This window comes from Schistocerca cancellata, chromosome 6 (assembly GCF_023864275.1).
Source record: "Schistocerca cancellata isolate TAMUIC-IGC-003103 chromosome 6, iqSchCanc2.1, whole genome shotgun sequence".
NCBI classification, from domain to species: domain Eukaryota; kingdom Metazoa; phylum Arthropoda; class Insecta; order Orthoptera; family Acrididae; genus Schistocerca; species Schistocerca cancellata.
The window spans coordinates 595,702,695-595,716,510 of NC_064631.1; the positions used below are offsets into that span (position 1 = coordinate 595,702,695).

General features: G+C 36.5%; 1 protein-coding gene across 2 annotated transcripts in view; it reads right to left on the reverse strand.

Annotated features, from left to right (window-relative positions):
- The window catches only part of LOC126190966 (chitin synthase chs-2), a 336,208-nt gene that overhangs the window by 56,171 nt on the left and 266,221 nt on the right, over nt 1–13,816 (reverse strand). For both annotated transcript variants that reach the window (XM_049931630.1, XM_049931629.1), the window contains exons 12-15: nt 10,360–10,570; nt 7,133–7,333; nt 6,824–7,050; nt 6,220–6,387 (exon numbers count right to left, since the gene is read on the reverse strand). In XM_049931630.1, coding sequence (XP_049787587.1) covers nt 6,220–6,387; nt 6,824–7,050; nt 7,133–7,333; nt 10,360–10,570 — 807 coding nt within the window. The remainder of the gene's footprint in view (nt 1–6,219; nt 6,388–6,823; nt 7,051–7,132; nt 7,334–10,359; nt 10,571–13,816) is intronic.

A 13,816-nucleotide genomic window follows, 5' to 3' on the forward strand; every position in this document is an offset into this window, starting at 1 on the left:
CAGCTTCCTTCCTCAGGGTAATCAACCAAATAGATCAGACTGAAGATAAAATCCAGTCTATAATTCCAATACCAATAAGCAGCACTGGAACCAGAATTATAGTCAAACACAGCAACCACACCTGACAAGTAGTAACTGGCAAGGACAAACACCAGTGATAACAAGTGTGACAGACAACATGACTCACTTTGGTGACCAGAGTGTGTAAAATTAGATGCAACTGTATCATGCCCCATAGGAGCAGTTGCTAACTGGAATAGGGGCTTTGAGTGAGAAGTCAACTCTTTACCTTACAATGGTGCTGTGGGTATTATGGACAAACTACGTGGGGACATCAGTCCATGTGACAGAGTGGATTCCTCAGTACCGATCTCAGCTATACATCTGAGTGTACAAGATATTTCAATTGTAATGGTGCTGGACTTTGGAATGTCAGTGAACTATTTCAAATAGTTTTTTCCAAAGGGTACCCCAAAGGACCTGTTTGGCTTCACTTCCACTGCACAATTGTAATATAGTTGGAGGCACAAGATCACAATGTGTCAGAGTACAGATTCAGTTGGAGGATAAGCTGGGCAAAGTAGCCATAAAATGTACATTCCTAGTAATAAAAATTTTAGCAGCGGATTATATTCTAGGCCTGAAAAGTATCCAAGGGAGGGATGGAACAATCAGCTTTTCAATGGGAAACATCAATTTTTGGATCAACAGAGCTATTGCCCAAATATACTTACTGCAGGAGAAAGATGGTCATAGGAAATTCTGTTGAGGAGTGAGTGTACATTTAATAGTGAAGAATAGTTGACAAACTAGTATATGTCAACCAAAAGTGATTAATATATTAGCATTGTGTGACCAAGTTCAACAAAAATTAATGGAGCCCGAGCACTTTGATGATGACCAGAAGAAGCAACTGTCAGCCCTCTTGAATCAGTACTATCTAATATTTGAAGAGAAGCCAGGAATATTAAGGTATATACATGTAATCTAGATGTTTTTCCACTCAAGGCCTATTGCCATAGCTTCTACCTCGTTACCTGGAGATAATAAAGGGTAGCGGGAGAGAGAGTAAGAACTGCCATCTGAACTTTACAGAAAAGGCCAGGAAGAGGAAAATTGACAATGAGAAAAGTAGACTGAGGATTCATTGGTTTCAAATCAAAGAAAAGGTCTTACTGAGAAGGTGTTTTTCACTGCTTGGTAAGAGAAACAAGAAATGCGGTTACTATTTGTGGAGCCATTCAAGATCTTTAGGATACCTCATCCGGGATCATTTGTGTTGGGATATCGGGATATGCACCATGTGAAAAGGTTGTATCCCCATCAAGATCTTAAGAAGAATTATGCTTGCTGTAAGGCTGAGAGACAATTATGTAATGCTGAAACATAAATAGGCCTGCAAATTTTGTTTAGGTATTGCACTAGATATGGTATTACAAATAAACTGTGATTTTTCCAGAAGATATTATCTGTGATATGAAGAAAGTTGAAATGATGACATGAGTGTATATGTGTTTGTGTTAATGAACTTTTATTTTAGAAACTGTGTAAATTATGAATTTCATGTATTTATACAATACAATAATTATTTTCAAGCTTAGTGATCACTATTGTAAGATGTCAACAATTATTTTGTAGAATTTAGGGTTATTTAGATTCTTACAATTGAATTAATTCTCATGGTATTAAAAGTTTCCATTGAAGAGAAGTTATTGAATTAATTTGTGAGGTGGTTCCCAACTGAGACTATTATGGCAATATTTTTCGAAACCTAATAGAAATTGTTGTTTATACTCTGTTAAGACAGTTTTAATTCATTCTGATTCTGAGAATAAAGTGTGACATTTTAAGTCGTCTTCCTTATTGATGCCCATATCATGCTGGCACAAGTGGATTAAATCTTGGAGTTGTTGCAGTGTGTTCTGCATGAAATGTATCAGCAGTTGCAAATATGAGCCAACATCAGCTGTTGTAGTTCTTATTTGCAATTGCAAATACATTTCATGTATTTGATAATGGCTGTAGCCATCACATTGTATCAGGCACTGAAATATCATAATGTGCTCTGCATTCAGAACAGGTGAACCTACATCAGAACCATGTACTAGGATCCCAAAATCAATGCTGGGTGTGGTACAATAGCATTATCTAATTCCTGAACTAAATTAATTTAGATTTGGAGATGGCTGGAAGTTTTAATGGAATGTGATAGAATTTGGAACAGGTAAACGTTTGGTGCACATGTCCATGAAAAACATAGATTGGTGTTAAACAGCCAGTAATGAACTTCCCATGAAGGTGTTGTGTGGTGTGTTTGCTGAAAGTGCATCCATTTAATGAATATGAATTTTTATAGAGCAGTGAAACAGAGTGAGTGCACACAAACTGTGAGTGATTCTAGTTGATTGCAAAAAGCTGTTCAATCGTCAGCCTACCCAATAAAGCTTATTGTCACCAAGTGGTAAACAAGTACATGTTCTGATTAAAATTTTAAATTTTGTGGATAATGAGGGAAGATGTGATTGCATCAGGGACAACCTGTGACTGTTGATAAGGTCATTACAAGTTCACAAGTGGATTATGATATGAAATGACACACATTTGAGAGATATTGTTAACAGATACAAAATAAACCCAGTTTGTGAGCAACTCCTTCCAGATCAAGGAATTCAGACCAGAAGTGAAGTAAATAAATTGCATGAACTAACCCATTCCTTTTCAGGACTGTAAATCTAAATATGTTCTTATTTTCTGTTTGGAATCTTCCATGTTGACAAGTCACTGATATGAGTGTGGTGCTATGAAGGTCCAATCTTACCTGCTTGCCTCTCTCAGGATCACCCTGTTCTTGTCAACCTGCACTAGTCCTAGTTCAAGAAGGGCCTCTTTTCATCTTCACCCTCATCATCAATCCTGCTATCTCAACCTGACATCATGATGGCACCATTTCCAAGCAATTATCCATCATACATGATTGTGTGTGTTTATGTTTTGAAATGTTTCATGCCCACTCCACCAAAATTATCACCAAAACTTTTACAAACAAAAATTTTGTTCATAACTTTCAATGAAACTGTTAGATCAAAACTCATCAGAACTATCTGTCAATTGATAACATTTTTTTGCCAGTACCTGTTTATTCAAAACTGATCATAGGGACAGAAATGTCAGAACTATTTATGAAACATTTTTAAATGAATTAATACTTGAATCACTGTAAATTTCTGAATAAGAACAAGGGTGAATGAACTTCATTTCAAGTCTTCCATTGTCTACTTCAGAACCCTCACCCAAATGGGAAAGTTCCTTCATTACTGATATAGTCCATGGCATTACTAGTCATTTAATTTATCAACCAAATGACTGGCACATAATTTCAACCTTGTCATTAAAAAAGTAACATGCCATCTTGGGTTACTCAGAAGTAACTAAGCATAAATAATAAGTTGCAACCATAGTATATGCAGCTATATTAATTATACTCAGAAATTAAAGCCCTGAGAAATGTTTGATGAAATAGAACCTATTGTGGTAACTAAATATTGGTGCAGGAGGGGAGGCTCACATAGTATCCCTGATAGATATCTAATCTGCACATTGAAGATTTTGCACACAACACACACAACAAAAGCACCTTTTCTACCATTGACTTATTATGTGCATATTGTCAGATACATATCATGCCTGAAGATATAGCCAAAACTCCAGTTACTACTCCATTCAGCCTCTTCAAGTTTATGAGAATGCCATTCGGATTATGCGTTAATGCACAAATGTTCCAACATTTTATGGATGAGATAATGTGTGACCTTGATTTTTGTTGCATGTAGATTGCTGATATTTTGGCGATGTCTGCTTTGGAATCAGAGCATGTGGAACATTTGTGTCACTCTTCAGCTGCCTCTGTTCACAGGGACTGATTATTAACTCTTGGAAGTGCATGGTGACAGAGTGACAGAGGTTTAAGGTCTGAGGATATCCCGTCAATGCCCTGGCAAGCGCATGAGAAAGTTCAAGGCATAGTCAAATACCCACAGCCAATTATGATCCAGGAGCTGTGATGATTCTCAGGCATAATAAATTTCTATCGCTGTTTTGTATGCAATCATGTATTGGTATCATCTCCATTGGCTGATGTGTTGAGAGGTGCTGTGAAAGTGAAGGGTGAAATATTGTTGATCAGTGAAGCAGAAATAGTTTTCATCAAAGTGAAAACTGCCATCACCATCCTGTTGTTCAAGCCCCTCTGACTTTGATGGTAGACCTGTCAGCAACAGCAACAGGCACTGTACTACAGCAAAAAATAGAGCAGTGCTGGCAACCACTTGTGTTTTTCAGCCAGAAGCTTTCACCAGCACAACAAGGCTGGTCGACATACAATTGCAAGCTGTACATGACAATTGCTGCCACAAAAGGTTTCGCGATATGCTTGAAGGGCAGCAGTTTACTTTGGTCACTGCCACGAACCACTGATTTTCACCTTTCATCAGAAGCCAGACAAGGGATCACCATAACAGCTATGCCACCTACATTACATTGACCAATTTATGATGCATGTTATTCACGTTCATGTTGATTTGAATGTTCAGCGGACACTCTCCCTTGCATTGAAATGCTTACAATCCAAGCTCTTGCTAAGTAACAACATCTCAGTCCATGTCTATGTGCATTACTGGGGCAACCAAACAGCCTGCACCTCCAACACACCACAGTACCACTGGTGAACATAAGAATGTATTGTGATGTTTCTACATTGAAGATGTGACCATTTGTCCCCCTACTGTTTCAACTCCAAGCTATTGTGTCATTACATAATTTGGCACATACTGGGGTCTATGGTATGTTAAATCTTGGGAAGTATGCTTTTGTGTGGCCTAATATGGATAAAGATTACAAACTGGTTGAGGATCAGTGCATGGTTTCTCAGACGAATAAAATTGCTTGACATATCAAAGCACCACTTGGCATATTTCTATCACCTAATCAATTTTTTTAGCATGTCCATTTAGACATTATTGGGCTATTAGCATGATACAAAGATTTCAATTACTGTCTTACTGCCATCGACCACTTTTCACATCATCCAGAAGCTTTCCCTAAGAATAATATAATCTCTGAAACTGTAGCAAACACATTCTTTTGCCTATTTCAGCATGCTCCTTTATGTTACCACAGATAAAGGCTGACAATTCGAATCATATTTGTTTAAAGCACTTGCCACCCTGTTAGGCATGGAGCATATCTCCAATAGCACTTACCATCCTCCACCTAACGGGCTCATGGAATAACTGCAATGGCAGTTGAAGACAGTATTAAGGTGTCATGATTCACAACACTGGACGGAAGCATTACCCATTGTGCTTCTGGGGCTTTGAGCATCCATCAAGACAGATCTCAAGGCCACAGCAGCTTATCTCATGCATGGCCAAGTGCTGAATTACCAGGTGAATTGCTCAAGCTTACTAATGACTGTGTCAGTGCCTCTGACTTTGTCTCCAAAATGCAGCACAAATCAGACAAATCTGGCCTGTCACACCACAATGCCAACTCACTCATTGTCCTTTTATTTTCAGGAATCTAGCACAATGTGGCACGCAAGCAACTCCAAGCCCCACATGACAGGCCTTACACCATCCTTGGCAGGGATAGAAAGACGTTCAAGATTGATGAGTATTCACACCACAGTCTCTGTGAATCACCTCAGCATCCTCAGCTACCATCAACTAGCCTGTCACAAACCAGCCACAAAAATCAGCAGACACTAAACTTACACATACTGCAGCAGACATGACTACACCACAACCTGCAGCAAACAGCAGTTCACAAAATATCACAACAGACTGCACAAAGCAGGAGATCATGTGAGCAGGATGCCACATCTGTTTCAGCACCAAGTATCACTGGCACTATTGGGTGATTGACAGAGTGATCATACATTGGAGTGACATCACACAGTGCTCAAAGTATTCAGGTTCGGTGGTATGTTCATTGCCCTATGTTTATTCTTCAGTTTGTAGTGGTTAGTTATTCTTTGTTTTTGTTGAGTAAATGTTGTATGCTGCTTGGATAGATGCAATACTTTAATCACTGTTTTAGTACGACTATCATATGCGTGTGAATACAAATCTATAATACAGTTATGTTTCTGCAAGAAATTAAACATACACAGACCTTCCCTGTATCATATTATTTTTGGTGTATTAAAGACACCGTTCTTACCTGTAAACTTGATTTGCATGTAAAACATACTAACATGAAGAGAAGTATGGGAATAATATTATATTGGAAGCTTGTCCAGTTATCAATGTGGAATGCTGCCACAAAAGCTCCTACCAACATAAGGAATATGGTTCCAGGACCTAGAATGGTACCACCCATCAGTAAAATCTGTAAGAGGAGACATCCATTTACAACTGTCATTCTATTTGACATTTTTAAGATGATGGCTTTTAAAAAGTAATAGTAGTTATTAAACTTTTATGTTGACAAAACAAAACAGCAGTTCTCAACAAATAACCACATACAATATCTACATTTAAATTAATTCCAAGAAGATTGATCCAAGAAATCTTGTTTTAGTGGAATACCAACTGGCAAACTGAAGACAGTTTAAGCAACTATGATCCATTTTACCTTTACTTTTATGGGAGACACATGTGTGGTGGACTTACAAGAACACCAATACGAAGTCAGTCTGATCTTGGATAATAGTTATTTGGCATTCAGAATATGAAAAACAACAACAACAACAACAATAACAATAATAATATGAATAATAATAATAATAATAATAATGTATCATTAGAATAAAAATAATTCTTACCTGGTATCCTATGTATGGTAATGAGATATTATCATTTATTTTAATTGTTCTTTTGGAGTCCATTAGAAGGTCCATAATGTTGGCCATAGTTGAAGGTACCCATCGACGCCGTTGGTTATAAAATTCATTGAAACCCTCAGGACAGTGTGTGTAAGCATCACTGGCTGCTGAATATTCTACTCGGTATCCTCTTTGTAAAAGTAGTGTACAGAGCCATCTATCTTCACCTGTAAATATAAAATGATTGTATTACTCCAGATAGAAAAACAGGTAGTTTTTCCTTGTTTATAAAATTTAGATTCTCCTGACCTTGATCATATTGCACATAGTGTCGAGCTTCCTCTGATCTTGTTGTATATTTGTTCATTACGCAGTCATCCATAAGTGCCTTCCCTCTGAAGAGAGAGAAACATCCAGGGCTACACAGGACGCAGCCTATCATATGTTCTGTAGCCTTCTGCAGCCAATGTCCAATGGCATATTCAAACATCTGATACCACACCATGGGTCCTGTAATTGTTTTAGATCTTGTTTAAGTTAATAATAATGATAATAATCTTTATTGACCTGTAATAACTTTACCATCATGACTTCTAACACAGAATTAAGAAACATTAGAAGGACTGCACCCATCATTTGATGGTTGCTCTGCTTTAGTAGACTTATTTCTTGTAAATGGTTTGCTCCACAGTTCCCACTTCCCATGACTTCTAACAAATATTTGTGAGGTACACATCTGCAATGAATTCAGCATTTATGACCTTTCTGAAAAGTGGTACAGTGAACTACTATAAGGTCCTCTACCCGTCATTTTGGCAGGTAAGGACATGAGAACAATAGCTTTCTGACTGTCCACAGCTATTGTTGCTTGGCTTCCTGATTGATTTATGAAAATTGGTAGTCCTTTTGTCAGTGAGGAAGGAAGTTTGATTGCTTGAGTGGTGCAGTTTGTGTTGACCACATTTCACTTGCTTCATAATGGCATATCCCATACACGGTTTTTATGATTAAGAAACTTTAAAATATTTGATTTCAGTGTCAGATGAAACTGAAGATCCTCATAATGTTTGTGAAGTCAGTGAATTACTGGAGGCTGGCACTGCAATCACTAATGATGATGAGGAATATATCCCTGCCATTGATGAAATCTGTGACTCTTCTGACAGCAATGTTGTGCCTACCGGACAGGAACAAAACAAAGAGAGGCAAACAAATGTTGCTTTACCTATTGCAGATATGTTTGTGTAAACTTTACATTATTTTTATTATTATTATTACTATTGTATTTCAGCTCATATTTCAGAAAGTGTTATATGAATTTTCTAACTTACTTTCACTCTATAATAATTCAAAGTTCATCGTTTATGTTGTAATTGAATTATTGTACTACATATTTTCAGATACATCAAACAACAATGTACCCATTCCCACAGCAAACAGCATTAGAAGCATTTTTGGCAGAGGGGAAGAAAAGATACAGATGAAAGAAAATCCTTCCATTGGAGTAGTGAAACAGCAAATGATGGAACAACATGAACTATTACACCTATACAAGACATTGCCGGAAAACAGCCATCTTGAAGGTAGCAGCGGGACCTATAGCTTATGCAAAGAGATCTGTTGGAGCAGGTATACATTCTAGTGCCTGAAGGTTACTAATTGAGAACAACATGCTTCAAAACATAAAGAAGTGTACAGAAAATAGAATACATCAAGGAATGCAGGATGATGACTGGACCATTGGATCAATGCAATAAAAGCAAATATATCACTTATGTATTTGCAACACATATATGGAGCAAAGAATTTGCTGTTGAAGTTGTTATGGTCAAATACTCCAGCATTCTTCCTGAACACAATGAACAGAAATAAATTCATTGAAATTTTGTTGTTTATGTGCATTGATGAAAAGGACATACATTCCCAAAGAATAAGGACAGATTGCTTTCCACCTGCTACCCCTGTCTGGAATCCTTCCATTTCCAGTTCCTTGCAGTGTTACATTCAAGATGAAAATTATGTGAGATGCCCTTTCATTCAATATAAGAGTAATATACCAGACAAAATTGGAATAAAGTTTTGGTTTACAGTTGATAAAAATTATAGGTTCATGGTAAATTGTTTTCCTTACCTAAGCAAAGATTAGCAGCACTCCACAGGTGTTCTTCTTGCAGAGAATATTGTAATTCATATTATACAGCCCTTTGCTTCCACAAGAAGAAATATTACATGTGATAGTTTTATCACAACCAAATGCCTTACAGAAAGTTTGAAATGTAAGAGTACAAACATTGTCTCAGTCAGCAAAATCTGCCGCAGCACCTTTACACACAGCTATACTTAATGTCAGGTGACATAACTTGAACATACTATCAGGGAAAAATAACAAAAATGTGCTTCTTTTGAGTTTATTGGATGACACAGTTACTGTCAATGAGTGACATCTTAGAAAGCTACCAGAATCACTGGCATACTACAATAACACCAAGTACGGCACTGACATTGACCAAATGGCTCAACTGTAGACTGTGGAGTATGGATGTCACAGATGTCCTACGCATGTTTTTTTCCCGCTAGTATATTGAATTTGCCAGCTATTAATGCATGGCTGCTCTATGGGGAAGTGACAGGTGAGAAAGTAAACAATATCAGTTTATGTACATGTTGGCAGAAGAGTTGCTTCAGCATATAAAGTCTCAAGGGTACAAAATACACTTCATGATACTGTTCCACAACATAGCAACATTTTTAAGACTTGACAATTGGAGAATGTAGAGGAAAGAATAGGGGCAAGCATTTATGTACAAAGTGCAGCAAGTATGATTGTGGACCACGTTTAGGCAACACTGAATGCACATGTGTTTGGTGTCATCATGCAGCAGGTGGCTTTGAATGAATGACATCAGGTTTACAAATGTTTTATCTACTATATATTGTGCTATCCAAAATTTTATGTTAAAATAAGTTTTACTAAGCAAAATTATCCATTTCACATTTTGTTATCATATATATATTTAGATTAATTATTAGGTAGAAAATGACCACTGCATCATATAATTCTTTAGAAAAAAGTAAAACTATATCCTGGTAAACTGTATAAGTAGTACGAAATAAACTGGTATAAATCCAAATTAGTTTACCATTTTTAAAACAGCAAATTAAACTACACCTGTCAAACTCAGAAGTTTGTCCTAAATACGCCATAATCCCCAGTCCTTCAGGTGTTAAGAAATGTGGTCCTACTACTCTTGTTAGGTATTTCTATAATAATTAATTATTTAAATTTTTTTAAAGGTTTAAATAACAAAATCATAGAGGCAAGACTCAGTATGAAAAAGTAATTTTCAGAAGGTTAAATTTTGTTTGGTAAGTCTACTGTGAAATCCTGCATAACCATACAATGATTTTTGGTGAGGCTTGTAAGGTATAAAATATTAACAGTTCATTTATGTGACAAAATTACTGTTTTTAAAAACATGTGGTTTCTAATAGTAAAGTTCTTTGTATAAGCAGTTATAGTGAAAAGTGACTCTTACCAGAACCAACAGGGTGGATGCGGCCACATGCTGCTCCCAGATTCCTGTTCTTCTTCATCAAGTGAACCAACAAATGTACAGCATGAGGTTGAAAATCAATATCTCCATCAAGTGTTAATAAATATGTATTCTGTGCTATCACTGCTTTTCGGTCCACAGGAATAGGTAGCTCCATGAGTCGGTGTCCAAGCAAATAGTACATGTACATGACCTATGAAAAGACAGTTTTGTTACAGTATGTATATTAGGAAGCCAACTATCATTTTTAATGCAATTCTTAAAACATTTACTTGTAGACAGAATGACATTCTGTAGATTTACTGCCAACTGTGTGAAAAGACAGTTTTGTTACAGTATGTATATTAGGAAGCCAACTATCATTTTTAATGCAATTCTTAAAACATTTACTTGTAGACAGAATGACATTCTGTAGATTTACTGCCAACTGTGTGATTCCCCCAAAATGTATAATTGGTTTCACAGTACCATATCAGAAGGAGTAGGAGCACTTAATACTCTTGATAATTGTGTTTCTAGGAAACACAAGACTGAACTGTTTTCTGTGAGAAGAATTGATTTTTTGCATGTAGGACTAAGACACATATTGACTGTTAGTGGAGGCCTTGGCTGTGCCAGTTGTCACAAGAACAACTGATGTTATTTGTTCATTTGATTCAGGGCAACATAATAATACTTCATAGAGTTAGGAGAGGTATCTGGATATGCACACCAAATAAACTGTCATATCTACTAACATTTTCTGGATGGTGATTGCAGTAAAATGAGTGGGAGCAAGAAAATTACAGAAACATACTAATAGGGGGTCATATGTGTACTAAGAATCAGTGAACAAGTCAAATTGCATAAGTTGTATATTCTTACTTATTATGACGATATGGAACCTTTTTTTGAGTTTCCAGAAAGGATTTAATTATATCCAGTTCAGTAGAGGCTTCAGACATGTAATTTCACAAGGTAATTTGACCACACAGAGATGTGATTCAGGTCAGTATACTCAAAGGGAATAAAGAGAGAGGGAGAATCTAATATGAGTTCTATTGCCTGGTTTTTACATCTGTAGCAATGTGGAGTAGAAACCATTCAAAGTATCCACCAAGAGCTTGACGTATTGATTTACAACATCTGGCACAGAAAACTTCCTACAGCATGTCATAGTTAACAACTGCCTCCTAATGATGCCTGCACCTTCTAGTTAATCTGATTTTGGGCTTTGTATTGTAACTCAGCATCATATTTATTTACCACATCCCTTACACTACTGTATTTACTCGAATCTAAGCTGCACTTGAATCTAAGCCGCACCTGAAAAATGAGACTCGAAATCAAGGAAAAAAATTTTTCCCGAATCTAAGCTGCACCTGAAATTTGAGACTCGAAATTCAGGGGGAGAGAAAAGTTTTAGGCCGCACCTCCATATCGAAACAAAGTTGGTCCATTGTAATATGAGACACAATTTAGGTCGAATGAATGACGATACAGCTACAGTAGTTTCGTTCGAGTCGTGAGCTTAGCAGTTAAGCTTTACCAGGTAGCCATTGCTATGCGTCAGGCGCTCCGTCCATATTTATACGGGTACCCTTCCTTTTTCACGTGCTTCGTGTGGTTTGAATCGATTGCTTATTTTTCTTTGATCTGATAAGTGCCGTTCTCTTTGTTATAGGTATTTACATCACTCTAAGCTGAAAATGCATTACTGTACTGTGTCCTACACTGTTTGTTGCATTCTGATAATGAGTGTTTACGGCCTGTCGCCGCTTGCGGCATGGCTTGCTTTTGTGCACGCTACTGTCGCTTACAATAAATAAAAGAGAGAGGAATCGTCTCATTGGCGAAACAATGGCAAGAGACTGCTATTTGTAGTTACTCACACTGCTGCTTTCTTTGATAATGATCAACAAGAACCAAATGATAGACTGCGTATGATAGAAGATGTTTTGAATGAGAGTTTAGTGAAAATTTTTCTCCATTTGAAAATCTTTGCAGACGCCTCTTTAGTACATTACATTCTGCACAGAAATTAGAGTCATCTTAGATTTAAAACTCTAGTCAATTGTCATGCTTCATTTTGGACTGTATCACTATTAGGCATAATAATACGAATATAAACATGACATGATATGTATATTCTTCCACGTTTGCTGTTGTCTCACTCTAGTTTCGTAGTTTATTAGGCAGACAGGATTTAAATGAGATAGCAGCAAACACGAAACAATACATAGCAAAATGTTTATATTCATATTAATTTTATGGTGAGGAGAACACTGCTTGTGATTCACAATTCATAAAAGTTCCTATCAGCAACCATCTCTTCTCACAGGTAGGAACAAATTCAGAATGCAGAGTTGGCAATATTGACAAACGTCCCAAACAGTCTTGCCAGTCGGATTTTCATAGTACATTGAAATGCTGCTACATTCGAAGATGAACAATACGGAATTTGTATTTACTTCATTGGATAATGTAATGACGCAGAGGTTTTGGTACCAGTATTTATCTTTGTGCCTGCAAAGCATGCCTGTGTAGCGCTACATATATTCAACGGCAGAAGTTAGTTGTGGCGGCACCTACCAACATTTTTCAGAACTTCCGCTTACTTTGCACTCGATTCTAAGCCGCAGGCGGTTTTTTGGATTACAGAAACTGGAAAAAAAGTGCGGCTTAGATTCGAGTAAATACGGTATGTTTATGAAAACTGTTATTTCCAGTAACATCCAAACAATAATGATTCCATTCTACATGAAAGGTCATGGTTTGGAAAACTTCCAATCAATGCCAAGTTATTTGAAACACAGCTTTCTAATTTGCGTTAATTCTTCCATCACTTCTAGGAAAGACAACATAATTATAAATGAAAAAGACAATAATGTGTATGTTCTATGGGATTAACTTATTCAGTTTACTAGTTCTCAGCTTACAAGGCCATCATCAGACTTGAACTGGCTATCATCATAAAAGAAGTTACAATATTTGTAAAAAAACATTGGAAGAGATGTTCTCATCTAGAGTGAGCCATAAACACAGAGTGAATGTCATTTTTCAAAGTTCAGTGGTAATGCAATTAAAAACTTAAAAGTTAACTGTAAATAAATATCAAGGGAGCAAACCAGGAAAAATAATTAATGTTAAACTTGAATAACTGCATATATAATAATTTAAATTAAATTAACAATCCCTATAAAATAAAATTAGCATACAGCTTTTCATGGATGATTGTCTACAACTGTTAAATAATTTGGAAAAGCATATTGCTGCAATCAGCTGTACAGTTTTATGTTTATACTCTGTTGGTTTCAATTGTTACCATATCTTCAAGGAGAACTGATTTACAATTTCTTCTTGAAGATGATTGCAACAATCGTCACTGGTAGAAAATAAACATAAAATTGTGCAGCTGATGGCACAAATATGTTTTTTCTGAAATAAAATTAGTCAAGAG